We start from the raw sequence: 25,585 nt of genomic DNA, 5'->3' as shown, positions 1-25,585 counted from the left end.
TTGGAAAAAATTAAAACAAATAGGAAGAAATTAAAACAGCTAAGAAGACAAGAATGCTGTTGACAGAAATCAAAATCCCAACCAGACACAGATAACAGCAGAAGACACCAGGGACCCAATATTAAAAAAATATCTGGTTAACTAAGTTATACAGATATTAATTATCTAGTTAACTTAGAATGGATATACAACAGCTTGGCTGTGCTGCTGAACATAAACAGGTAAGTGCTAGTTAACTGGATAAGTTATATCTGGATAATTTTAGACCTGCTATTGAGTTAGTCTAACTCATTTAGTTAACTTAATCAGATAAGGCTGAATATAGGCACTTATCTGGTTATGATAACCGGAACAGTTACCCTGCCTTGATCTGCCCATTGCCCACCCCCAAGATATCCAGCTATCTACTTCACCAGATAAAAACTTATTCGACTAAAAGGCAGCCACTGAACATAGTCAGATATTCAGTGGCTGCAACTTAGCTGGATAAGTCATACTTATTTTTAGATTTGTGGACCCTTGTGCCGAGATGGAGTTAACACAACCTGCAAGGAGGAGCCCTGCAGGTCCCCACTGTCAGCAGGCAGATTGGGACAAGGCAGAGCTGAAGCTCTGCCTATACCAGTTCACATTCCCCTTGGGTTGAGTCTTTGGGTGCTGGTCTTAGGTGGTGGCCTCTGCTGATGGAATGGCGGTCCATTGAGGGTACAGCAGATATGGCACAAGCGAATCTGGAGCCAAGCCGGGTCAGTGGTAGGCAGCATACAAGGAGGATCATTAAGCAGGCTATGGTCAGTGGCAGACAGTGTTCAAAGAAGTCTAGGAGGCAAGCTGAGGTCAATGCCAGGTATCCGTCCGAAGAGAAGGCAGGATGATTAGGCAGGGCAGGAAGGCAAGGGGTAGAACAGGCAGGCAGATGAGGAGATGAAGAACACTGAAGAACTGAAGGATTGACCATGAGAACAGAAGAACAAGGACAACAACCATTGGAATAGAAGAACAAGGACAAGGGATGCTGGAACTAACAATGAAAATGAGGAATTGGAATTAAAGATGTGGGAGCTGGAGAATTAAGACACAGGAACTGAAGCACAAGGATAATGGAACTGAAGAACAAAGGAACTGGAGAATGCAGAGACAGGAACGCTGACACAACTCACACTAATAAGGCAGTAGGGAGATCAGTTGCTGAGGTGCCAGAGGGATGTCTGTTGTGGACTTATATTGGCCAAAGAGGGTGATGCCGGGTTTCCCCACTGCGGACCCTTTAAGAATGAGGATGTCAGGCGCGTGCATGTCCTAGGAGGAACGAGACCTAGCAGTGTCAGTGGCATCCTTCCACAGGGATCTTCGGTGGTGTCCCGCCATGGTGGACGAAGAGGCAGTTTGGCGGCATGCTGGGACAAGGAAGAAGGCCTGGTCCAAGGGGTAAGTGCAGTGGTTTGTGAGGGGAGCCTGCAGACTGCAAACGAAACAGTACTCCCCCCTCTTAAACCCCATCCCTGACACACGAGGATTCTTGGGGTGGTGTAGATGGAGCAACTCCAGTAGATTACGGACCAAAATGTTGGAAGCTGGCTCCCAGGAGTTTTCCTCTGGGACGTAATCCTTCCAGGCAATAAGATGAAATCCACGGACAAGTGGCTGGCAATGGTTGTAACAGCTGCCAGGGTCAGCCATGCAGTGGTTTATGCTGTGCACAGGTTGGGCATGAGTCAAAATAAGCTTTGACATCATGCTTCATTTGGGGCCAACAGTGGTACCACTGAAGCAGTTCAAGGGTGTGTGTCCATCCAGGGTGACCTGCAATTGTTGCTTTTGGCAGTCCACGGGCCCATCCCACGAACTGCCGCTCAATACCTCCAGCCCTGGATTCTGGATACCAGCCTCCGATGTTGAGGGACACTGCCATGTTCCATCCACCTCTTCTACCAGGCTTTCCACTGACTCACAACAGGCCCCTCAGTCTGGCCTGCTGCCAATGCTGCTCCTGCCTCAGGCCCCTCCTCGGGGCATGCGCGTGCCAATAGCATCCCTCTTAAAGGGCCCACAGCAGAAAAAACCCGGAGGCACCTGAAGATGATATCACACACTGAGGCCTATAAGAGACCACTTTGGCAGGCCTTCCTCACCTCAGCAATAGGTCATCTCCTTGGAGAAGTGCATTACCTCTACATTCCTGATTCCTGACTCCTGTTCCTGGTTCTTGATTCCTGCTGTGTGCTCCTGGTTCCGTTGCCAGTCTGGTTCATCTTGAGTTCTTGTCTTCCTGCTCAGTCCTCTTCATCTGTCTTCAGTGCCTCATCTTGCTTCTGTGGTCCCTCGTCCTCCTCTTGTTCCTTGTCTTTGGATTGATCTTCTGGCCTTGACCTTGGTTTGTACTTCTGGCTTGACTGGATTGGACCTTAACACCACTTGACCTCCACCTGCCATTGACCACTGCCTGTTTATCATTACTGAATAAACTCTGCCTGCCCTGACCATTGCCTTAATCAAGAGAACTCTGCCCGCCTCTGACCAGACCCTGAATCTGACCCTGCTTTGTCTACCACTTGCCTTGACTGCTGCTTGTCCTGCCTAGGCTGCTTCTACATGCTAGCCTGCAACGTCTTCTACACCATGGATGTCCACCTCCATAGAGGCCCTGGCACTTGAGGGCCAACCTAAGGGGAACGAGGGCTGGTATTGGTGAAGTTCTAGTTGGACCTCTGCTTCAGCCAGCTCTACCTGCTGATGGTGGGGACCTGAAGGGCTCCTCCCTGCAGGTTGCATCAACTCTACCTTGGTCCAAGGGTTCACTTCTGCAACAGCAACACGGGAGTCATGGGACCATTTTAACACCTTTTCATGCAGATGGGAAGGTATGACTGGATTCACTGGAGGGATGGTTAAGGAAGTAGCCAGAAGTATCTTAATAGGATCTATCATGTGCCTGGGAGGCTCTGGGGTGTCCTCAGTCTAGAACAAGCATGAGAGAGCATGCGACCACAGTTCAAAGTTGAAATGGGCAAAGAACAAGGACCAGCGAGCCTGTCTTGCATTTAGTTGCTCAGCTTGGTGAAGATGTTTGAGGTTTTTGTAATCCGTATATATCGTGATACGGTATTGAGTGTTGCGTCTGACGGTGCTAGACAGCTTCGACCCATTTGCCTCACCTTGTTCACAGCTCCTCCCGCTTACCTAGGAAAGATGGCTACCGCCGCATCTACAAGCCGACCTCTCCGGCGTCCCCAGAACAGCTATGGTGCAGCCTCCCGCCATGCTCCTCCCAGGTACCTACTAGGGTGCGCGCGCCACCCACGTCTTTATTCCCACCTTGGCGCGAACCTCGGGGGTGTTCCCCCTTGCTGATGTAAAACCATCTGGGTATATAACCTATTCTAATTGCTAGCTCATCGAGTTAGCAAGGACTCAAATCCGTTCCTGTCTACACTACTCTGCCGCTTCCGTGCTGCCGCTGGAAGCTCTCTCTCTGCCCTTTGGGGTAACTGCTAACCTGGGTACCCGCTCCTCCGGGGCCCTCTGCTTTATTTCAGGTGCCTTACAGGGAACAGGTACTCACTCCTCGAGGGCCTGCTCTCCCTGCCTCGGTGCCTGCACTATCTTCTTCAACCTGGTGGAATCGCATACCTACAGCAAACACCTAGTGAGTACTCTAACTCTCAGTCTATCTCATCCACAGTACTTCCTTGCTAGGAAACCTGTTTTGGAACCTTCCTATACCAATGGAGTGAGAAGGGCTCCCTCTGCCGAGTTCCCTGAGACTGCTACTACCAGACTGCCTCACTACTGCCACCTCCGGTGGTACTCTTCAAGCTATATAATAAAGATCTAACTGTGTTTGTGCGTTCCGAGTCTAGCCTAGTACAGTGGCTCCTCACGGGACTCCTCCCCATGGGCGTGGTCATCTGCCACAGTACCTAAGAATCCACCCAAACACCGCTTAACCATAACATTGAGCTCCCTCAAGGAGATGATACCACTCTTCGAGAGCCAATTTCAGGCCAGGAGTTCTCGATCACCAATGCTGTAGTTGTGCTCCACAGGTGAGAACTTCTTTAAAAAGTAAAAGCAAGGGTGAAGTGCATCCTTCTGGAGAATGTTGGCTTAAAGAAGCAAAGAGGAAGGCAATCTATGATAGCCGTGGAGGAAACAACAGAAGAATAGATGCCAGATGTCTTTGAACGTATTTATTGTAGTGGAGACGTTCAAAGACATCTGGCATCTATTCTTCTGTTGAATGTTGGCTTAATACTGCCCCAACGCCCAGTGTTGAGGCAACAACTTCCAGGATAAAAGGCCACATGGGGTCCAGATTGCTCAGACAGAGCCCTTCCAAAAGGCATTCCTTCAGGTTTTGGAATGCTTCCAAGTCTTTGGGGACCTAGTCTTTAGTGTTGGCACCCTTGCGGGTGAGAGAAGTGACAGTGGCACTTGATTGCCTTTACCTTGTCAAGTTCATGTGAGACCATGAATTCCAGGAAGAGGAGCTTTTCATGCTTAAAAATGCACTTTTCCAGCTTAGCAAATAAATTGTTCTCTTGCAAGCACTGCAGGACTGTGCACACATCTCGGCAGTGGGTGCTGAGGTTTTGAGAAAAAATTAATATGTCTAAGTACATGACTATGCAAGTATAAAGTAGGTTACGAAAAATTTAATTGACCATCTTTTGGAAAACTGCTGGTGAGTTACATAAGCCAAAGGACATGACTATACTCATAGTGTCCATCACGAGTGTTAAAAGCTATTTTCCACTCATCTCCCACCTTGATTTGCATGAGATTATATGCCTCTCTGAGGTCTAGTTTGGAAAACTCTTCAGACGTTGAAGGTGGTTGAAGAGCTCTTACTTCAATAGCAAGGAGTAGCGGTCATTTTTCGTGATGGCATTCAGGTCCTGAGGGAGCCATCCTTCTTTGCCATGAAAAAGAATCCGGCTTCAGCCAGAGATGAGGACAGGTGGATGAAACAGAGTTTTCCAGGATATATTCTGTCATGGCTCGAGAGACATGGGGTAAACCCTTCCCCACTAAGGTGTGGTGTCCAGGAGGAGCTTGATCCCACAATAGTATAACCAGTGAGGAAGCAGTGTCTCAGATTTTAGCTTGAAAAGATGTCTTCGAAGTCTGCATAGTGTGGAGGAAACCCTGGAAGTGTGGTTGCCAAGGTCAATCGGCAAGGAAGTCTCACATTCTCCAGGCAGGAATTCATACATTCTGGGCCCCACCTGGAGAGCAGCTCAATCAAATTGTGGATGATGACCTTGAAGTAAGGTTAATCCCAGCACGATGGGGTGGATAGCCCTGGGGATCACATGGAAGGTTATACTTTCCTGGTGGAGGAGGCTTGTGCGAAATGTCACCGGTGTGGTGCTTAAGATAATCTGGCCGAGAAGAGGGTTTCAATGGATAGAATAGATTATCTCCTTAAAATGGTGGGAATGAGGAGCTGATCCACGAGTTCCTTCATAATGAAGTTCCCACCAGAACCTGAGTCCACAAACGCCTGAGAGGAGAAGCAGATGGGATCCAATTCCAAGGTCACGGATAATAGTAGTTGGGGAGCTGGTGTTGTAAGGCCTAGGGTCATCTCCACACTGAACCCTAAGCGCTGGAGTTTTATGGCTTTAGTGGTCGTTGAGCCATGAGATGGCACCGACCAGCACAATATAGGCACAGGCACTGCTGCTTGCAGTGAAGCCTCTCCTCTGGAGCCAGGCGGCTGCATCCCATTTGCATGGGCTCTTCAGGGGAGGCACAAAGGGGAGGTCAGAGGCACAAAGGTTGAAGGCGAAAGAAGCCGCTGAAACCAGGGTGCCAAAATAATATTTTTGCTCAGAGAGAGAACTTCCTATGTCCTCTGCTGAAGTCAATGGTCGATCTTCCCGGTGAGGGCAATGATCTCTTCTAGAGACTGGGAGGTCCCAAGCCATGAGTTCATCCTTGATCTTAGGTGTCACACCTTCCATGAAGATGGTGGTGAGGCAGTCTTCCTGCTAGTTGAGCTTGGTAGCTAAGGTCAGAAACTCAATGGCATACTCTGCCAGTGTTCTAGAGTCTTGGCATAGATGCAGCAAATCAGAGCCTATGGTGGCCATCTGGCTGGCTCTTCGAAGACTGTCTAGAACTTGTCAGTGAATTACTGTAGGTTATGCAATAAAGGATCCATATGCTCCTAAAGGGGAGAGGCCCACCCTATGGTCATTTCATCCAACAGGGAGAGAATATAGTTGTTTTTTTCTGAGATCATCTGAGAAAAGTACTTGTGGATTGGCCACTGTTGGAAACAGGATGCTGGGCTTGATGGACCCTTGGTCTGACCCAGTATGGCAACTTATGTTCTTATAAAAGTGGTGTCTGTAATAAGAGGTGCATTCTGTACTGATTCAAGAATCCTTAGCACCGCCTGGGGTCTTCAGCATACTGGGACGGAGCTGGTATCTGTGGTATAGGATGGTTGGGAGCTATGGGCATTGGCAGTGCTGGCACAGGAGGCGGCAGAGCCACCATGGAGGAAAGTGCATCCAGTCATTTGGACAACAGGTCCATAGTGGTTGCCAGGATCTCCAGAATCATTTGTTGTCCTGTAGATTATGGGAAAGGCCCAGGATGGCCTGCAGAGCCGTAACATCTGCTAGGTCCATGGTCTCGGCAATCTGTTCGATTCGTGGACCCTTGGGCTGAGGTGGAGTTGACGCAGCCTCCAGGGAGAAGCCCTGCAGGTCCCCACCATTGGCAGGCAGATCAGGATGAGGCAAAGTCCCAAAAGGAACCACCTATAACAGCCCACATTCCCCTTTTGTTGAAACTTTGGGTGTTGGGGTCAGCAGGTCTTAGATGGGGGCCTCTGCTGATGGGATGGAGATCCATCAAGGGTACAGCAGATATGCACAGACAAATCCGGAAGCAGGTCTGGTCAGTGGTGGTCGGCATACAAGGATGTCCAGGCATTGGTCAGTGGCAGGCGGTGTTCAAGAAAGTCCAGTGAGCAGGCTGTGGTCAGTGGCAGATGGCGTTTAGGAAGTCCAGGAGGCAACCTGAGATCAGTACCAGATACCCTTCTGAAGGGAAGACGGGATGGATAGGCATGGCAGGAAGGCAAGAAATAGAACAGGCGGGCAGATGAGGAGACAAGGAACACTGAAGGACTGACCAAGAGAACTGAAGAACAAGGACAACAAACACAGGACTAGAAGAACAAGGACGAGGGACATTGGAATTGTCAATGAAGATGAGGAATGGAACTCAAGATGTGGGAGCTGGAGAATGAAGACACAGGAACTGAAGCACAATGATACTGGAATTGAAGAAAAAACGAACTGAAGAATGCAGAGGCAGGAATGCTGAAGCAACTCACACTACTTAGGCAGTAGGGAGACCTGTTGCCGAGGCGCCAGAGGGATGTCTGCAGTGGCCTTATATAGGCATGACAGGGTGATGTCATCAGCTGGTACCTGCCGGGTTTTCCTGCCATGGGCCCTTTATGAATGAGGATGTCAGGCATGCGCATACTCTAAGAGGAGCAGGACCGAGGAGTGTTGGCGGTGTCATGCTGCAGGGATCTTTGGCAGCATCCTGCCGTGCTGGAAGAAGAGGAAGTTTGGTGGCATCCTGGGACAAGGGAGAAGGCCCGGCTCCTGAGGTAAGTGTGATGGTTTGCTGAGGGAACCCGTGAACAGCCAAATGCAACACTTATCCAGCTAAGTAGCATTTGAATATCTATCCCAGATGTCTTACCACAAGGCAATTGCAGAAGCAAAGAGACTTTACTCAAAACAATTAACCAAGCAAAAAACTCACCAGGACAACTCTTCCACATAGTTAACATGCTACTGGGAGTTTCCACACTTTTTTCTCTTTCCCTAACCTCAGAGAACCACTGTAATGTGTTAGCTGAATTCTTCACCAATAAGATCAACAGCAGAACTAGACACCAGCACTGTGGGCCATCCAATCAAGACTCAACCAACCATACCATCTCACTCCCTCATTTCCATGAAACATAAGAATTTCCATATTGGGTCAGACCAAAGGTTCATCAAACCTAGTATGACATAGAAGGGTAACAAAAATGATTAAAGGAATGGAACAATTTCTTTATGAGGAAAGGCTAAAGAGGTTAGAGCTCTTTAGCTTGGAGAAGAGACACCTTTGGGGAGGTCTATAAAATAATGAGCAGAATAGAACAGGTGAATGCAAATTGGTTGTTTATTCTTTCAAAAAGTACAAAGACTAGGGGAAATGCAATGAAGTTACTAAGTAGTATGTTTAAAACAAAAAGGAGAAAATATTTTTTTACTCAATGTATAAGCTCTGGAATCATAGCCAGAGGATGGGGTAAAAACTGTCAGTGTAGCTAAGTTTAAAAATGTTTGTGTAAGTTCCTGGAGGACATATCCATAAACTATTATTAAGGTGGACTTGGGGAAATCCACCGCTTATTCCTGGGATGAACAGCATAGAATTTGTCTACCTTATGGAATCTTGCCAGGTACTTGTGACCTGAATTGGTCACTCTTGGAAACAGAATACAGGGCTCGATGGACCTTTAGTCCTAGTATGGCAAATCTTATGCTCTTTTGCTCCTATATAGGGAAAGGGATAGTTTGATTCACTCTGGGCCCCCTGGAAGTTTATGTTCTGCATGTATGAGTTCCTGCAAACACTTGAAAAGGCAAATTGAGAAGTGGAGCCTGAGAGTGCCTGCTTGAGTCAAGTCACCCGTCCTATAATATTGTTGACCTACAAATAGGAAAAGCAAAAAAGAAATTCCAACATCAGACTTGCAGGGGTTTTACCATTTTCACATTTCTTAATGCTTTAAAGCATGATCCAGGTGCTTTTTGCATGCTATTTATTCAGAATCTTATTTCTTTGCTGTAATGTTAAATTAATTTTTCTACTAAACTGCCTGCTGAAAGCATCTCTTCAGATATAGAGGTGTCCAAGTGCACTGACTTTTCTGTTGCCAATGCTGTTACTTTAGGTTTCTCCCATTAGAAAAATTTACCTCATCCCTATTTAATTTGCAATAAGGTAGAAGTCATGTAACAACAAAAGAAGATTTGTTCCTGGGCATAATTAGAATATTTCAACTGTCTTGCATGACCTTGAAAAAGACAGTGCTGGTGGTTTAACCAGTGAAAGATATTTTCTTTCTCCTAATGGTTCAGGATTGTTGGTGCATGGGCACCTGTGTTATTGCCTTTAGGGCGAGTAGTTTTGATAATGTGGTTTCCACTGTCTTCCTCTTGGAGGGGTCGTGGCATGGAGAAATCACAAACTTGTCCGGGGGGGATGCTGTGGAAGTCTGGATAGTTTCCCTCTCGAATGATGGATAGGACCCAATTGTCTGGCGTTATTTCGACCCATCTTTGGTAGAAAAGGGCAAGCCTGCCCCCTATGATCTCTTCCTGTAGATGGGTCTACTGATTCTCATTGCATGTTGCGACTGGGGCCAGGTCCCGAGCCGGCTCCTCTTTTGTTGTGTCTGTTCCGACAGGACTGCCCCTTGCCGGTGGGGCGGGGGGCTTGGTAAGTGTTTTTGTATGGTCTATAACACTGGGATCCTCTGCCCTTGGGTGCCCGGGGAGAGGGGCGTTGGTTCCTCTTGTTCCTGTCCTCTGGTAGACGGGGTACTGGGGACTCGCCCCATTTGTCGGCTAATTTGTCCAGGTCACTTCCGAATAGGAGGGTTCCTCTAAAGGGCATTCTCGTGAGCCTAGTCTTAGAGATCATGTTGGCTGACCAGCTTCGGAGCCAGAGCTGTCTTCTGGCCACCACTATGGTCGAGAAGCTCCTAGCTGAGGTGCGTACCAGGTATGAGGTTGCACCCCTGAGGAATGATATTGCTGGGTCTAATGCCTCGATTGGCGTAGTTGCGTCCCTGGCCATAGCCAGGCAGGCGTGTGATACCACGGCGCAGCAGGCAGTGATCTGTAAGGTCATAGCAGATACATAGTAAGACTGCTTGAGGATGGATTCATGCTGTCTGTCATTGGCATCCTTGAGTGAAGCTCCTCCCTCGACTGGTATGGTAGTGTGCTTTGTGGTGGCGCAGACCAGGGCGTCGACCTTGGGAAACCTCAGGAGTTCCTTCATCGTGGGGTCCAAGGATTAGAGAGCTTCTAGGGCTTGACCTCCCTTAAAGGTGACTTCTGGTGCTTCCCATTCCAGATTGATCAGTTGTTGTACAGCCTGTAGAGTAGGGAAATGGTGTGAGGTCTGGCAGAGCTCGGCCAGGAAGGGGCTCGCCTTGGACTCTGCTGTGTTGCATGTGTCTGGGATGGCCAATGCCTTCAGACTCGTGGCTACGAGATCTGATAATTCGTCTTTTGGGAAGAAGCGCATCATGGTGCGATACGGTTCCGTTCCTGGAGGGAGTTCCCCCTCTTCCAGGGGTTCTGATTCCTCCTCTGAATCATCTGTGTCCCCCAAGGGGAGGTATTTGTCCAGCGGAGGCTCATCTGGAGGAGGCCGGAAGGGGCCTGGGAGGTTCTGGACCACTGGCGGGGGTTGTGGTTGTGCCGCTGGTGGCCCTGTCTGTGCGTGGATGTAGGATTGCAGCTCAGCAAAGAATCCCACCCAGGTGAAGTTGCCTGGGACCGCATTGGGTCCGACGGCGCTCCCCAAGGGCCCCTACTGTGGAGGTGCCGAGTTGGGAATAGAGAGGTCCGGGGTAATCTCGCTGGTGGATCCAGAGTCCTCTACAGGCTGGGGGGGATCTTGTCTCGGCTCCCCCTGAGCTTCTTCGCATAGCAGGCACAGGGCAGAGGTCACCTCGGGCTGCGCCGCTCTCAGGTGGCATGCCGGGCAGAGGACTGGACCTTTAGCTGTCTTGGACGGTGGTGCCATGATTTGCGCGTGTAACCTGTACAGGTGCGTGTGCCGGGAGGCCTGGTTATGCGTTCCGGGTGCTCCTAGGTTGTGCGCGTAGGAACGGAAGATGCGCGCATGTATGTGCACGCAGGCCTAGTTGTGCGCTTGGCACCCCTGAGCATGCCGCTGTGCGCCTGGCCCCGATGTGCGTGTCACTATGCACACGGCATATATGCGCGTGCCGCTATGCGCACGAGTACTTTGTGTGCCCGGCTGGCCACTGTGCACGCGGCTAGGTTTTGCGGACAATGCGGCGACCGGGGGGAAGGCGCCGGTGTCCACGCGGTAAGATGGCGCCCCTCAAGGGGGTTTCTACGTGGGAGGACCCTCTTGCCAGATCGGGGGTCTAGCCCAGACGGTGCTGCTCAACCCAAATGTACAGACGCCGGTGGGACGATCTGTGCGGCTGTCCGAGCCTTGGAGACCGGGGACTTAGAAAAGTTTTCTACCTTACCTTGTCTCGGCGCTTCCCGGTCCTCTGCTGGGCGGTCTCCAGCTGCGGGGGGAGAGGGAGTTACCTTCACCGCCACGCTCGGTTCTGCACCCGCTGCCTCTCAGCCGCTCCCTTTTCAGGGGGCTAAGTCCAAGCCGGGTCGGCTACCAGACCGAGGCTGCCTCTCAGCCACTCCCTTTCCTGGGGGCTAAGTTCACGCCGGGACCGAGGCTTACTTCTGAGGGATTCTCGACTGGGGGAGGGACCCTTAGGTATCACCGCAGAAGAACGGGGCTCGTTTTGGAGGTACGTTTTTCTTTGCTTCTTCTTTAAATTTGGAGTTTGGTTTTCTAACGTTGTGCAAGTGTGTGTGAAGTCCCGAACTGCTATGGAGAAGGAAAAACCTGAGGATCAGAGCCTCGTGCACGGGCATATGTAGTGCTGACGTCAGATTGAAATCTGACTCTGTCTCCAACTGCTATCAGGAGCACACTACACCCATTGGTCCTGAGTCCATCTGCTACATGCTAGGAAATGTTAAGTTTCGGCTCTACATCTTCCAGTTTACTATACTGTCTGGAATAGCCTTTCTGAACATGTGCACTGTGCTCCCTCACTTGCCAGATTCAAATCTAGCCCAAATAATATATACCCCTTTTATGCTGCTTTTAAAATATCAAAATAATTATTCTTATATATTCTTATATATTGTCTCCTTAATTCACTCATAAGCTGCTTTCTTATATAGACTCTCAAGAGGCCCCACTCCCTGCAGCCGCTCCCGCTGTTTTTAACTCAGGCTACACCCCAACACACACACACAACATATTTGTTTGTATTTTATATCAGTCTGTTTTAATTAGTTTGTAAGCTTCAAAAATCAGGGACCATCTATTATGTCTCTGTAAATCAGTTCAGGCACCTGATAGCCCTATGCAAAATAATCACAAAAATAATAACATTCATTTCAATAACTGAGTATGGAGGTCAATTTATGGATGATATGTACAGTTTCCCCTAATGTTAGCACTAAAAATATATCATCATACAATATTTCCTCTAAGTGACGCTAATGTCCACTGACTGCATTCAGGCATAGGGCCTTCTCTATAGCCGGCTTGGCCTTGTGGAACCCCTTGCCAGACCAACTTACAGATCGATACTGTAAAGTGCAGCTGGAGATTCCCCATCTGTAACTCGCTGTGGGCGCACAATTCGGACGCGTAAGGCGATCCTGCGATACAGTCTCCAGTTTCATGCGTCCTTAGCGCTTCTTGAAACCGACGCGTAACCCTTTCCGCACCCGGCATGTATATGATATGTTAATGAACGAATTAGCTATTCCCTCCGATACTGTGACGCGCGCTCTGATTATCTCCTTTCTAACCTGCTATTTTGCCGCGTCCTTAACCTGTTAGTTTACCGCCTACCCTCTACCTGGCGTTAGTGTGGTTAGTGTGGTGTTCGAACAGCTACGTACCCTTACCCCTGCGTACCTTACCCCTGCGTTAGAGGCAGGGGTAAGGGTAGGCGGCAAACTTTCCCCCAGCCCCCGCTCTCCTGCCCTGGCCGCGTCCATGGGTGCTGGTCTCCGGGGCAGCCCCAGTCCTCTCCCCTCCTCCCGAAGCAAAAAAAAAAAAAAAGCAAAAAAAAAAGTTGCAAGAGAGCGAGGGGAGAGAGGACGGGCAATCTTAAGCTCGGGATTGTCAGCCCTCTCCCCTCCTCCCGAAGCAAGCAACCAAAGCGGAAAAAACGAAAAAAAAAAAAAAAAGTAGCAAGAGAGCGAGGGGAGAGAGGACGAGCAGTGTAAAGAGACTTACTTTTTGCAACCCCCCTCTGGACATCGGCAAGGACGACCCCCTCTCCTGCCTCCAGCTGCCTGCGAAGATAGACGCCTGCACGGGCGAAAGCGGCCCCTGTTCGTGCAATTGGGCCGCTCAAGGCGTGACGCCACGACGTTTGACGTCACGCCCGCCCGTCCCTGTGCTTTCATTGGCATGAGCGCCCGTCAATTTGGACGCTCAAGCCAATGAAAGCACAGGGACGGGCGGGCGTGACGTCTTTTTTTTTTCCCCTTGGCTGCACTCGCGCTCTTCTTTTAATTTCTTGGCCTGCTAGAACATCATCGAGAGCCAGGAGAACCGGGACCGGGGGGGGGCGGGGGACGACAACACTGCTGCAAGCCGCTTTTGCTGCCGGCTGCCCCCCCTCCGGAGGACGGCAGAGAGGACGGCAGAGAAGGCTGAAAGGGCTGAAAAATAACAAAAGGTAAGTTGGCACATGTCGAGCCACTTCGGGAGGAGGGGATTTTAGGTTTTTAGGTTTTCATGGGTTAAAGTTGGGATCCACTTCCTGGTGCCTGTCATTTCAAATGTCATTTGAAATGACAGGTACCAGCACACCCAGGATACTGTATAGGCACTGTATTAAGCGCCTATACAGGCGCACCCTGGCAAACGAGGGTGCGCCCGGCACTGCCGCACTCTTTCTAACGCAGTTTTAGTGTATCGACCTGTTAGAATGCTAATTGATACAAAGGCATTCAAGAGAGGTGTAAAAGCCTGGCTGTTCACAAAGGAATTTGTAGTAGACAACGCAGCTGTCTAATGAAGAATGGCATAAGAGTAAGACGCCAGCAGATAATATTGTATTGGCCCCCCTTGGTTTTTTGCTATTCCCTGCTTTTCTTTTGTTTCTTCCTGATTCTGTATATACATACGCATATTTTATTATGTGTGGCATTGTCTATAAACTGCAATGATTTATTGAGTAGCGGTCTAAAAAATATTTATCAAGTAAAATAAATAAATAGATAGATAAATAGAATGCTCTCCTCCCAGCATGCCGCAGAGGTCTCGCGGTTCGAACCTCGCGGGGCCCAGCTCAAGCCATGAGACAGCTGCAGCATGTCCAGGGGAACAGAATGCAGTCAGTGGATCCCACACACAGCTTAGAGGGAACATCAATCTTCAAGGAACAGTTTAACAGCCTTCTTGAATCTCCATTCTACCACAAAAAAAAAGATGTTAAAGGTTTAAGATAACCACCCTGGGTGACTCTTGATATGATTGTCAAGGGAACACAACACCATTATCATGTTTCAGTTCAATTTCAAGAGAAACTGAGTGTAGAGAATTGTTTTCTGTAGGCTTTAGATAACGGCTTATCTCTGTATTCCTTTAGGTTTTCATTCTTGTTCAGAGAATCTAAGCAGCCACAGTTGCAATACAAGAAAAGCATTCAGTATGAAAAAGGACTTTTAAGTTCCATAGGAAAATATGTAAACATAAAGCATTTAAAAGGAAAAGAAAATGACATGCAAATACCTAGGGTGTCTCTATAAATGGTATATGCTTTGTAGTCTGAAGCAGAACATCTTGTCATTTATAACTGCTTCCTTTAAAGGCACGACTTCTATAGTCTTGCTCCTTCATGCCAGGGGCAATGCACTTATTGCACCTTCTTAAGCAAATGTAAATGTATCTCTGTTTTTCTGATGTACAATATATCTGTCTGTGTTTCTAGTGTATGTGCACTCAAGACATGGGGAGGGCAATTTTCAAAGGGGTTTGCTTGGTTAACACAAAGGAGTTACTGAAGGAAACCTCGGCGAGTGAAAATTGCCCTCCTCCCCAATGGATCTAGGGGTAAAAGTTAGGATAACGAAGAGAAAGTATGCATGGACACTTCATTTTGAAATCCTGGTGTGTATATTTCTGTGTTTTGAACCCACATTAAAGCAAGTGCAAAAGCCATGGTTAAGGTATTTGCTTGTTCCAAATTTTTTAAAGGAAACTGTAACATGGAATAGACTTAGTTTTTGGGTACTTGCCAGGTTCTTATGGCCTGGATTGGCCACTGTTGGAAACAGGATGCTGGGCTTGATGGACCCTTGGTCTGACTCAGTATGGAAATTTCGTATGTTCCTAATTCCACAGGGAGTTTCCATTTGAAACTACCCATGGACCTGCAAACTACCATGGCAGTTTAAAAATTGCCTCAATTATGTGTGGTTTGCATATCTGGATAGGCAGGGCTTTTTCTCAGGGGGCCATATGCCAATACTGAGTGCTGGCACCTTTTTTCTCCACTTGTTTGATTTGCCCTGAGATCCCTTAAAAAACATGCATCACATTTTTGTGAGTACCAGCACCATTTTTCCAGAAAGACAGCTCTGTGGATTAAGGATGTGCATTTGTTTGAAATGGCATAGACCATGTCAATAACGGTGTCTGACATTTCATGTCGATTTCATAATTAAATGACAGAAAAAAAATCAAGAAATTTTGTGTTTTTCCTTCTATTGGTTTTAGTACACAGTATTTCTGAAACTTAAAAAAAAAAGGAATAAAAATTGGGGAAAATCCTAAATGACATGGAAATTTGCCCCAAACAACAAGGTACAAACTTTTTTTGCCTGTATATCACCACATAGGATAGGTATATAATATGTATATATTGTACATGTGCTTTCTGGTCTCCAGGATGTATGTTCACTCGTGTGTATTTGTATGCTGGAAATGTTTCCGTTCTGTGTATATATACATGTATTATACTTTTTTAGTTGATTGAACAATGAATGCAAGTTGAGAAGGAGACATATGAACAGCACAGTATACCTCGGTGAAGATTTGATGTCATTTGGATTGAAGAAAGTCTCACAAAGATGAAATTTCTACTATGTTCTCTCACCCTAGCTTGATGGACTCTATAACAGGGTCCCATCAAGTTAGGGTGAGATAACATAGTACCAAATGTCATCTTTGTGAGACTTTCCTCACTCCAAATGACATTAAATCTTCACCGATGTTGTTTGTAAATCTCACTCTACATGACAAACTGGCCCCTAAACCCTAAACCACCACCAACAACTCACCTCGACTCATTAGATGGCCCTCCTATAGAGATATAAATAGTTGCACACTGGGAGGACCTCCTCAGAGGTGCTCTCTCTCTCACTCCACTCTACTCTTCCCTTCTAAGTCCAGAAATGGCCAAAATGCAATTCAAAAAATTTATCATGAATTGTGTTATGGCCATTTCAGGCATATTGCATAGCCTAACACCTGGAAAAAAGGTGTAGTTATTTCCAGTGTTAAAACTGTGCGATAGCATGCATTATGCTATCGCACAATGCAATATTACCCCTCATTTTACTAAATCCCACCCAAACTCCTCCCTGATCCTGCCCCTCACAAAAATTTGAATTTGCGCCGTGCACTACTGTTCTTGTTGCATGCGTTATGGCGTTAACGCATTTTGATGAATGGCCCTAAAAGATTTGGGCGGATCGGGTGATTCAGTGACTGTACTGAGTGCTGTTATGTGGAAGGTCCACAGTTTGACTTTGAGCTAGGTCTTCCACCTCTCCTTATGGCTGGGGATGGGGATACTTTGGATGCAGCATTCACAGGTCCTGGGAATGAGTCATGGTTATCACTAAGTGTGGCATCTGATGACTGGATTTGAAGCCCATGATGCAGGGGTCCAGAAGGAGCCCTGGTGTGTGGCTCCCAGCCTCAGGACTCTTGCTGGAATGAACACACTAGGAACAGTAGGAGGGAGGGTGAATTAAAATATGGGAAAATTCCCAAGGTAGATATAAATGAAGGCTTATGGCATCTTAGTAGCAGAATCCCAGCACTAGTTCCTGTTCAACTGGAAGGAAAAAGGAGGAACTATCAGACCCCACCAAAAAATGGAAACTGCAGTTTTATTTCTAATAATTAAGCAAATGCACCTAAAGGAGCATTACTACATTACTGAACTAGGTTATTACTTCTGTATTCTCCTGTATGTGTACTGGTTTCTCTGCTACTATATCCCTCTGACACTTGCAGGGCCTTATAAAAGAATACTGGTAAAGATGATGTTCATGGCATTCATCAGATAAAGCATGAGGGTAAAGCTTTTAAATATTATATTTGTTTCCAAATCATGCATAGCACCAAGTAATACAGGACCCTATATGGCTATATGGCCTTCTAGTCAGCCCTCATTATACATTTCAGATCCTATACTTTTACATTAAAAAAAAATCTTCAGGCAGCATTCCCAGGTCACTGGGAGAAGGGAATGTTAGTCATTTGTTCAAAAGTGGCAACCAGTAGCCATTCTAGGGGTGCATGAAGACCTGCATATGAAAGGACCCAAAATCTGTAGGCCCTGGTTGAAGGTTAGCCGTTTGATTGCTGGACCAGATGCAAGGGAGAGAAGGTAAAAAAAAAAATGGGGGGAAACCCCGAGCCATTGCAAATGAAGGCTCATGGTGATGTAGCCTGGAGAAAGGCCAGTTCTGATTGAGCTGGAAGCCCAGTGGAGCAGGAGGAAACTGTCTGGTCAAAAAAAAAACACAAGCTAAAACAAATCTTCTTCCATGAGTCCATGCTTCAGCTGTCTGTGCCATCTTCCTACCTCTCATATCTTAGGGTGGATGGAGGATCTGAGGAGGGTAAGATTCATCATGGAGGGATAACAAACTAGAAGGAACCTACAAAAACTGTGAATATTTATATCTCACCACAAACTAAATGTAAAGGGTGCAACCATATGTTTTTTTGTTTTGTTTTTTTACAACTGCATTATTACATTTCTTTCTTTGCTAGACTTGCTGCTTTAAGACAAAAAATATAAACCCAGTAAGTTTGCAGCTATTCCTTTAAGAATATACATTAACAAACAAAATATTCACTGTATAAACCTAAAAATGGTAGAGAACAGAAGAGCTAAACTGGTCATATAATATGCAATCCATAGTTTCCTTGGAAACATTTTTCTCTCTTACTAAATGTAGTAACACAGTACAGCTTAGAGCAGAGGACTGGTAGATTCTAAAGATTTGGAGCTGCACCCGATCCATGGACAGGGGAAAAGAAAGTCATTACACATTTTGCCAATACAGTTTCTAGGCACATTTAGGAAAGTCATCAGATACAAAAGCTGAGTGCATTTTCTGTGCACTCGGGTGTGTTTAAGAAGGAATTCCCCAGTTGTGGGAAATATCTAATGAAAATAAACTGTTTTACAGCCACATTGCCATTCTGCTAGGAAGCGAGAACTGCAGATTAACATTAATGATGCACCATTAGCGCAATGGGCTCCCTTCACCGATATACTTTTGGGCCTCTGGAGGACAGATATAAAAAAAAACCAAAAAAAAAAACACCTGAACAGCAACTGATGCAAAACCAGATATTTGGAAGATATTAGGGAAAACAGAAGGGTGATATTTGTCACATCAGGAAATACTTTTCACAGAAAGGGGTGGGGGGGGGGGGGGGTGCTTGGAATGCCCTCCCAGAAGAGGAGGCGAGGGCAAGAACGGTGACGGAATTCAGAAAGGCGTGGGATAAACAAGGAGGATCCCCGGTGGCAAGAGGAAGGAAAGGAAGAACCGGGATAGCCAGGAGTAAATTTAAGCGTAGAGTTTCTGCATGGGGGGAACCTGTATGGAGCAGCAGTTACAACCCCTAAACTGAAGGCTTGGAGGTGACCTGGCATGGAGTGGCAGATACAACCCTAAATGCCTTGCTGGGCAGACTGGATGGACCATTTTGGGCTTCAGCTGCCCTTATTTATTATGTTACTGTACTATGGCTTTAAGAAAATCATTTGGAGTGTGCGGGAAGAAGAGCCACTATAGAGGTTTTATTAACATCCAACAAATATGCCCTAACACCCACTCCCCAAATACATACAGAACTCTTTCTTTCCAGACCTCATACCCAAATATTTGTACTCTTGCTTGAAGCTGGTAAGTAAAAGCTGGAGCTCTGCTGCAGTCACACAGCACCCATTATATTCTACTGGAGGGATCCTGAGGCATTTTAAAAAATGTCCTGCTTGATGAAAACTAGGAGAGCTAGCTCCAACAATGATCCTTCCTTTGCTCTATCAGATAACACCTATAAAATATGTTTTAAACCTCTTATTTTTCAAAACTAGCTGATGCTTCCCATGCAAAAGACACTTTTACCACTATTATTATTTTCATAATTTGTATGGTGCATATCATATGTGTGCAGTGCTGAACAAAGACATATATTAGATGGTCCCTACTCATGGGAGCTTACAATGTAAAACGAAGACAGACAAGACACACAACTAAAAAAACAAGGAGGCCAATATTCAAGTAAGCCATTTAGTGAACAAGTTAGCTGGCTAAACTGGATAACCTGTCCTGGATATTCAGTGGGAAATACATCTACAGTAACACCAGAAGTGTTCGGGATAGCTATTTACTAGAAGCCCAGATTTTAAAAAGGGCCGATGATTCAGGTACTGGGTGGGTGGGAGAGCTTCAGGGGCAAGGTGGTGTCATGGGGATTGTGGGTGGGGTGGCGAAGAGGCAGAATTTTAAAATATTTACCGGGGAGGGAGGGGAGATGGCTGGAGGGCTAGCAATTGTAAATACTACTTTTTTAAATTTAGAGGTGATTAAGGGGGGGTCCTGGCCAGCCAGAGGTCTTAATATTTGTGGTGTGGGGGGGGCGGGGGGCTGGGAATGAGGCCAGGAAGCCTGCAGTGCAGTTTTTTTTTTTTTTTGGTTTTTTTTTTTTAACAGATCGCCATTTAACCGGATATTTTTTTAAGATATCTGATTAAGTGGCAGATTTGGCCAAACAAGGCCGGATAACTATAGACCTGATCTGAAGTAGGCCTAAAGTTATCTGGCTATCCTAGTCAGTTATAGTTGAAAATTAGTTAATTTAGCCAGATAACTTATGGCTAGATTTAAAAATGTGCGCGCACATGGACGCTGCTATTTTATAACATGCATATGTGGCGCACACATGTTATAAAAATAGGATTCCCATGCGCATATGCCCGCTGGATTTTAATATCCAAGCGCGCATGTGCAGGCGGGTGGTCTCTTCCGCAAGTGGGGGGGATTTTTCAAATTACACTTAGCAGCGCACTGTCAGGGATCTTCCCTAACCCTAACCCTATCCTTCCTCCCTCTTCCCTTCTCCTGCCCGCCCCCTAAACCTACCCTAACTATCCCCAAATTTTTTTATTTTTATTCTTACTGCTCTTCCAGAGCAGAGGTAAACTCCGCACGCCGGCCAGCTGTCGGCACGCGCTTTCCTGGCACAGCAGCTATTGGTGCTGACCCAGCCTGCCCTGCCCAGACCACTCCCCCAGCCCCGCCCCTTTTATCTGGCCTGGCACTTCTGCACATACCGGGGGTTACGCGCGTGGCCGGGCCCTTTGGAAAATGTGTGCTGTGCGTTCAGGGTCCGGCCACATGTGTAACCCCCGAAATATACACACACAAGTCTTTTAAAATCCAGGCTTTAGTCACCCCCTGGGATGCCCCTGTAATGCTTCTTTTTTAGCTTCCTAAATTATAGCCGGAAAATGACTTATCCATGTAAAAATGTTTCAAAATTCCCTCCCCCTCCCTCCCCACCAAGTGCAGATAAAAGCATGCATGCTGTTTCACAGAGCATGTATTTTTACCCTCAGAGAAAAATAACTGGAGTCTGGTCAAAGGGAGGAAAAGTACATGTGAGGATTTCCGAAGCAAAGTGTGCAGGTACAAAATTATTCACATTGCCCTGCTGGCCCAGTATTTTCAAAGGGAAACTCAGTCAGGAGTTTCTCTTTAAAAATGAGTTTGCCGGCCATGGTTGCAAAGTATCTGCAGGCTAGCAAGCTTGATGGATACAGTAATTTGAAAGTTGCCCCATAAAAGATAAATCCTATAATGGGCATACTGCACTGCTAAATTGGCAAACAGAGTTTATTCATAATAATAATTCAGTGTTCATTGTAATTTCCTTTCACAGTTACATGTAAACTGACATGATGTGTCCTACGAATGCCGGTATATAAATAGCATTAAATAAATTAATAAATAAATAAAAATAACTATTTATAGCACTTCCTAATACTGCTTCCTAATATAGGCATTTTTAAGTCATACAATTTTAAAATCATACACATATATATAGTTCTGCACATCACACCAGATAATATCTATAGTGAATAGATTTCCTGTGTCCTGCCATAATGACCAAATGTTAAGACAGAGCCCCCTATATGAATAAACTTGTTGTCAGGATCCTCAAGTCAAAATTATTTTGGGAGATAAAGAAAAAAATGAGTCATTGTGTATATTACTGTGAGGAAACTGTGATGTGAACTGTGTAAGTGATGTTATGTCTTTCTCACTTGCGTTTATAGATAATTTGTATTTCCTCTCACCCTAGCTATGGCTATTAACGCCACTCCTATGCTCATCTAAAGCGACTTGAGATGTGATATTACAACAGTGCCCTTCATTTCAGTGCAGCTATTAAATGCGCGTCTCACTTCCTACAAGCCCAGTCACTGTGTGAACCATACAGCAAGCTCTTTGTTCCTCATTCTTACAAAGAGTTCAATGTACATGAGACCTATTTCTGATTGTTGTTTTTTTCTAATTTCAATATGCATGAATCAGTTCCCTATTGTCTGTATAACATTATCAAATCAAGAATCAATTTTTGCACAATAAAAGAGTTTAATTTTTCAATCCTTGTTACCCCATTGATTCCTGTGGTCATGCAAGTGCTTTTGAACATATTTAAATGAGGAATTAATTTGTGAACAAATGTTTTTAGTTTCTTACCCATAGGTCAAGTTACCATTATGACTGGAATATGCTTAGAGTATTTCTTGCCCAATTCCAGAAGCAAGTGACTTAATAAGAATGAGTGTATATCTGGAAAGGGTAATGTGATTTACATATATTATAATGAAACAGACAATGATTCAAAGTGTGCACCAACCTAATATCTATAGCAAGGGAGTTTATTTGCTTTTCCTTAAATATGTAAAGGCTTTTGGGCCATGTTTTCTTAACATAGTAACATACATAGTAACATAGTAATGAATGATGGCAGAAAAAGACCAAAATGGTCCATCTAGTCTGCCCAGCAAGCTTCCCAAGGTAGTAACTGCCGCTCCGTGCAGGTTACCCCCATGTTTCTCTTAGATTTAGCTTTTTTATTTATTCCCATCCTCTAGCCTAACATATGATTTGAATATTTATGTTCACTGAAATGGATGAATATCTCTTGCTGGAAGTTTCTTTCTTCCTAAATTTGAGTGAACTGACTCAATACACTTATGTGTGAACGAAATCATTTCATTCTGCTAAAAACTCACTTCACAGGAAGTGCCACTGTATCCAGAAGGACATCGGCAAATCTCTACAGCCGGGGCTGATTTTCCAGTGGATGAAGACTGCTCAGCAACTTCCAGGGTGACAGAACTTAACCTAGGTTTAAATTACATAAAGAAATAATAATAACTACATGACATTAAAATGCTTTACAAGGCCAAATATACACTAAATATAAACAGCAAAGCAGCACAGCTAAGAAAGGCATGAAGTAACTGCAGTTTTTGCTGCAGTTACTTTTTACAGAGGTGCAGATAAACTAGAAACAGCAATAGAAAAAAGTAATGAAAAGGCACAAATCTCTGGGTCAGGCATGTTAGAAAAGAAAAGAGAATAAAGAAACCACTATGGCTCACCAAAGAAGTAGCAAAAAAAGTTAAATAAGAACAAAAAACAGCATTCAGAAAATAAAAACAGATACAGAAGGAAGACAGAAAAACTGGCAAGAGAAATAAAATGAGGTAGTAAGGGCTGTTTGCATGGCAAAGAGTCAAATACAGGATTTATACTGCCACAGCCCAAACAGTAAAGGCAGAGATACAACTATTTTAAATGTTTTAAGTAAAAGAGAAAAACTAAAAGGGAGAAAAGTTTAGTGAAAACAAGGATCAAAGGAAATCAGACATCTTAAAATACTTTCATTCGCTATTCACATTAGAAGAAGAAAGTGGTAGACACAAAGCAATTCGGCCAAGATATAAGGGACTGTGGGATGAGGATCAGTAGTCAAGATCCTGGTACAATTCAAAGTAGTTAATGCAAGGGAAACTGATGGGGTATATCCCAGAACATTGAGGGAGCTAGAGCAGGTGCTCGGTGTAGTCCTCACTAGGGATGTGAATCGTGTCCTCGATCGTCTTAACGATCGATTTCGGCTGGGAGGGGGAGGGAATCGTATTGTTGCCGTTTGGGGGGGTAAAATATCGTGAAAAATCGTTAAAAATCGAAAAATCGAAAAACCGGCACATTAAAACCCCCTAAAACCCACCCCCGACCCTTTAAATTAAATCCCCCACCAAATAACTTAAATAACCTGCGGGTCCAGCGGCGGTCCGGAACGGCAGCGGTCCGGAACGGGCTCCTGCTCCTGAATCTTGTCGTCTTCAGCCGGCGCCATTTTCCAAAATGGCGCCGAAAAATGGCGGCGGCCATAGACGAAAAAGATTGGACGGCAGGAGGTCCTTCCGGACCCCCGCTGGACTTTTGGCAAGTCTCGTGGGGGTCAGGAGGCCCCCCACAAGCTGGCCAAAAGTTCCTGGAGGTCCAGCGGGGGTCAGGGAGCGATTTCCCGCCGCGAATCGTTTTCGTACGGAAAATGGCGCCGGCAGGAGATCGACTGCAGGAGGTCGTTCAGCGAGGCGCCGGAACCCTCGCTGAACGACCTCCTGCAGTCGATCTCCTGCCGGCGCCATTTTCCGTACGAAAACGATTCGCGGCGGGAAATCGCTCCCTGACCCCCGCTGGACCTCCAGGAACTTTTGGCCAGCTTGTGGGGGGCCTCCTGACCCCCGCGAGACTTGCCAAAAGTCCAGCGGGGGTCCGGAAGGACCTCCTGCCGTCCAATCTTTTTCGTCTATGGCCGCCGCCATTTTTCGGCGCCATTTTGGAAAATGGCGCCGGCTGAAGATGACAAGATTCAGGAGCAGGAGCCCGTTCCGGACCGCTGCCGTTCCGGACCGCCGCTGGACCCGCAGGTTATTTAAGTTATTTGGGGGGGGGTTCGGGAGGGTGGGGATTTAATTTAAAGGGTCGGGGGTGGGTTTTAGGGGGTTTTAGTGTGCCGGCTCACGATTCTAACGATTTATAACGATAAATCGTTAGAATCTGTATTGTATTGTGTTCCATAACGGTTTAAGACGATATTAAAATTATCGGACGATAATTTTAATCGTCCTAAAATGATTCACATCCCTAGTCCTCACTAAACACAGGAGACATTTCCAAGAGACTAGCGAATAGTACCATTCTACAAAGGTAGAAACATCGAGGAAGTGATGAAGACAACAGATAGACCAGGTAGTTTGATATTAGTGACAGGCAAAGTCATAGAAACACTACTGAAAGAGGGAATAGTTCAAAACTTTGAAACCACTGGTTACTCAATACTAAGCAACATAGTTTGACAAGTCTAAGACAATACCAAAGTTAATTGAATACTTTAGTAACAGAATAAATGATAGCAGATGAAGACCAAAATGACCTGGCCCGGTTGAGATTCATCCTCTTTTGTGGTAGATGTGAATATAAAATTTTCAAATGCAACCCAACACTAATTCCCCCAATCTCTCAACCTTCCTCCATATTTGTCCCAAGCAAGGCCAAAATTCAACATAGTGTTGGCTTCCCAATGCAATTGTACACTGTGGTTAGGACTGTAACTGTAGCTCCAGGTAGGTTACAACTATGATTTGATTTCTTGGACCTCTAATGTAATTGTATCATAATAACATAAGATATGCCATGCTGGGTCACACCAAGGTCCACTGAGCCCAGCATCTTGTCTCCAGCAGCAGCCACTTTTGGTTACAAATACCCAGGAGATGCCAAAGAGTAGATCAATTTCCTGTTACTCCTATTCATAATTGATGACTTCTCCAAGTCTTATAATTGCTTATGGACTTTTCTTCCAGGAATTCCTCCAAACCGTTTTTAAACTCATCTATGCTTGTTGTCTTGACCACATCCTCTGGCAACAGATTCCACAGCTTGATTGTGCAATGAGTGAAACATTACCTTCCACTAATTGTCTTAAATCTGCTGGTTGTTAGCTTCACGGAGTGCTCACTGTTTTAGTACTATTTGAAAAGATAGATAACCATCCCATAATTTCATGCCATTCATAATTTAACAAATGTCTATCATATCCTCACTTAGTTGACTCTTTTCAAGCTGGAGAGAAATAAATTAATTTAATTAAATAATCTGTTTAGCCTTTCTTAATAAGGGAGCTGCTCCATCACCTTTATAATTTGTGTTGCCCTTTTCTGTATCTTTTCTCATTCCAATATGTCTTTTTGAGATGGGATTACTAGAATTGCACACTGTATTCAAGTTGCCGTCACACCATACATCAATAGAAAGACATTATGATATTCCCCGTTTTA

The 25,585-nt window shown here is 45.7% G+C and overlaps 1 protein-coding gene across 1 annotated transcript in view; it reads right to left on the bottom strand.

Moving 5' to 3' along the window:
* Positions 1-25,585, bottom strand: part of LAMA2 (laminin subunit alpha 2) — a 1,492,466-nt gene that overhangs the window by 668,866 nt on the left and 798,015 nt on the right. Inside the window, 1 exon segment of the mRNA XM_029596813.1 lies at positions 22,466-22,577. Coding sequence (XP_029452673.1) covers positions 22,466-22,577 — 112 coding nt within the window.

Source organism: Rhinatrema bivittatum, chromosome 3 (genome assembly GCF_901001135.1).
Source record: "Rhinatrema bivittatum chromosome 3, aRhiBiv1.1, whole genome shotgun sequence".
Taxonomy (NCBI): domain Eukaryota; kingdom Metazoa; phylum Chordata; class Amphibia; order Gymnophiona; family Rhinatrematidae; genus Rhinatrema; species Rhinatrema bivittatum.
This window is presented reverse-complemented; position numbering and strand designations above follow the sequence as displayed.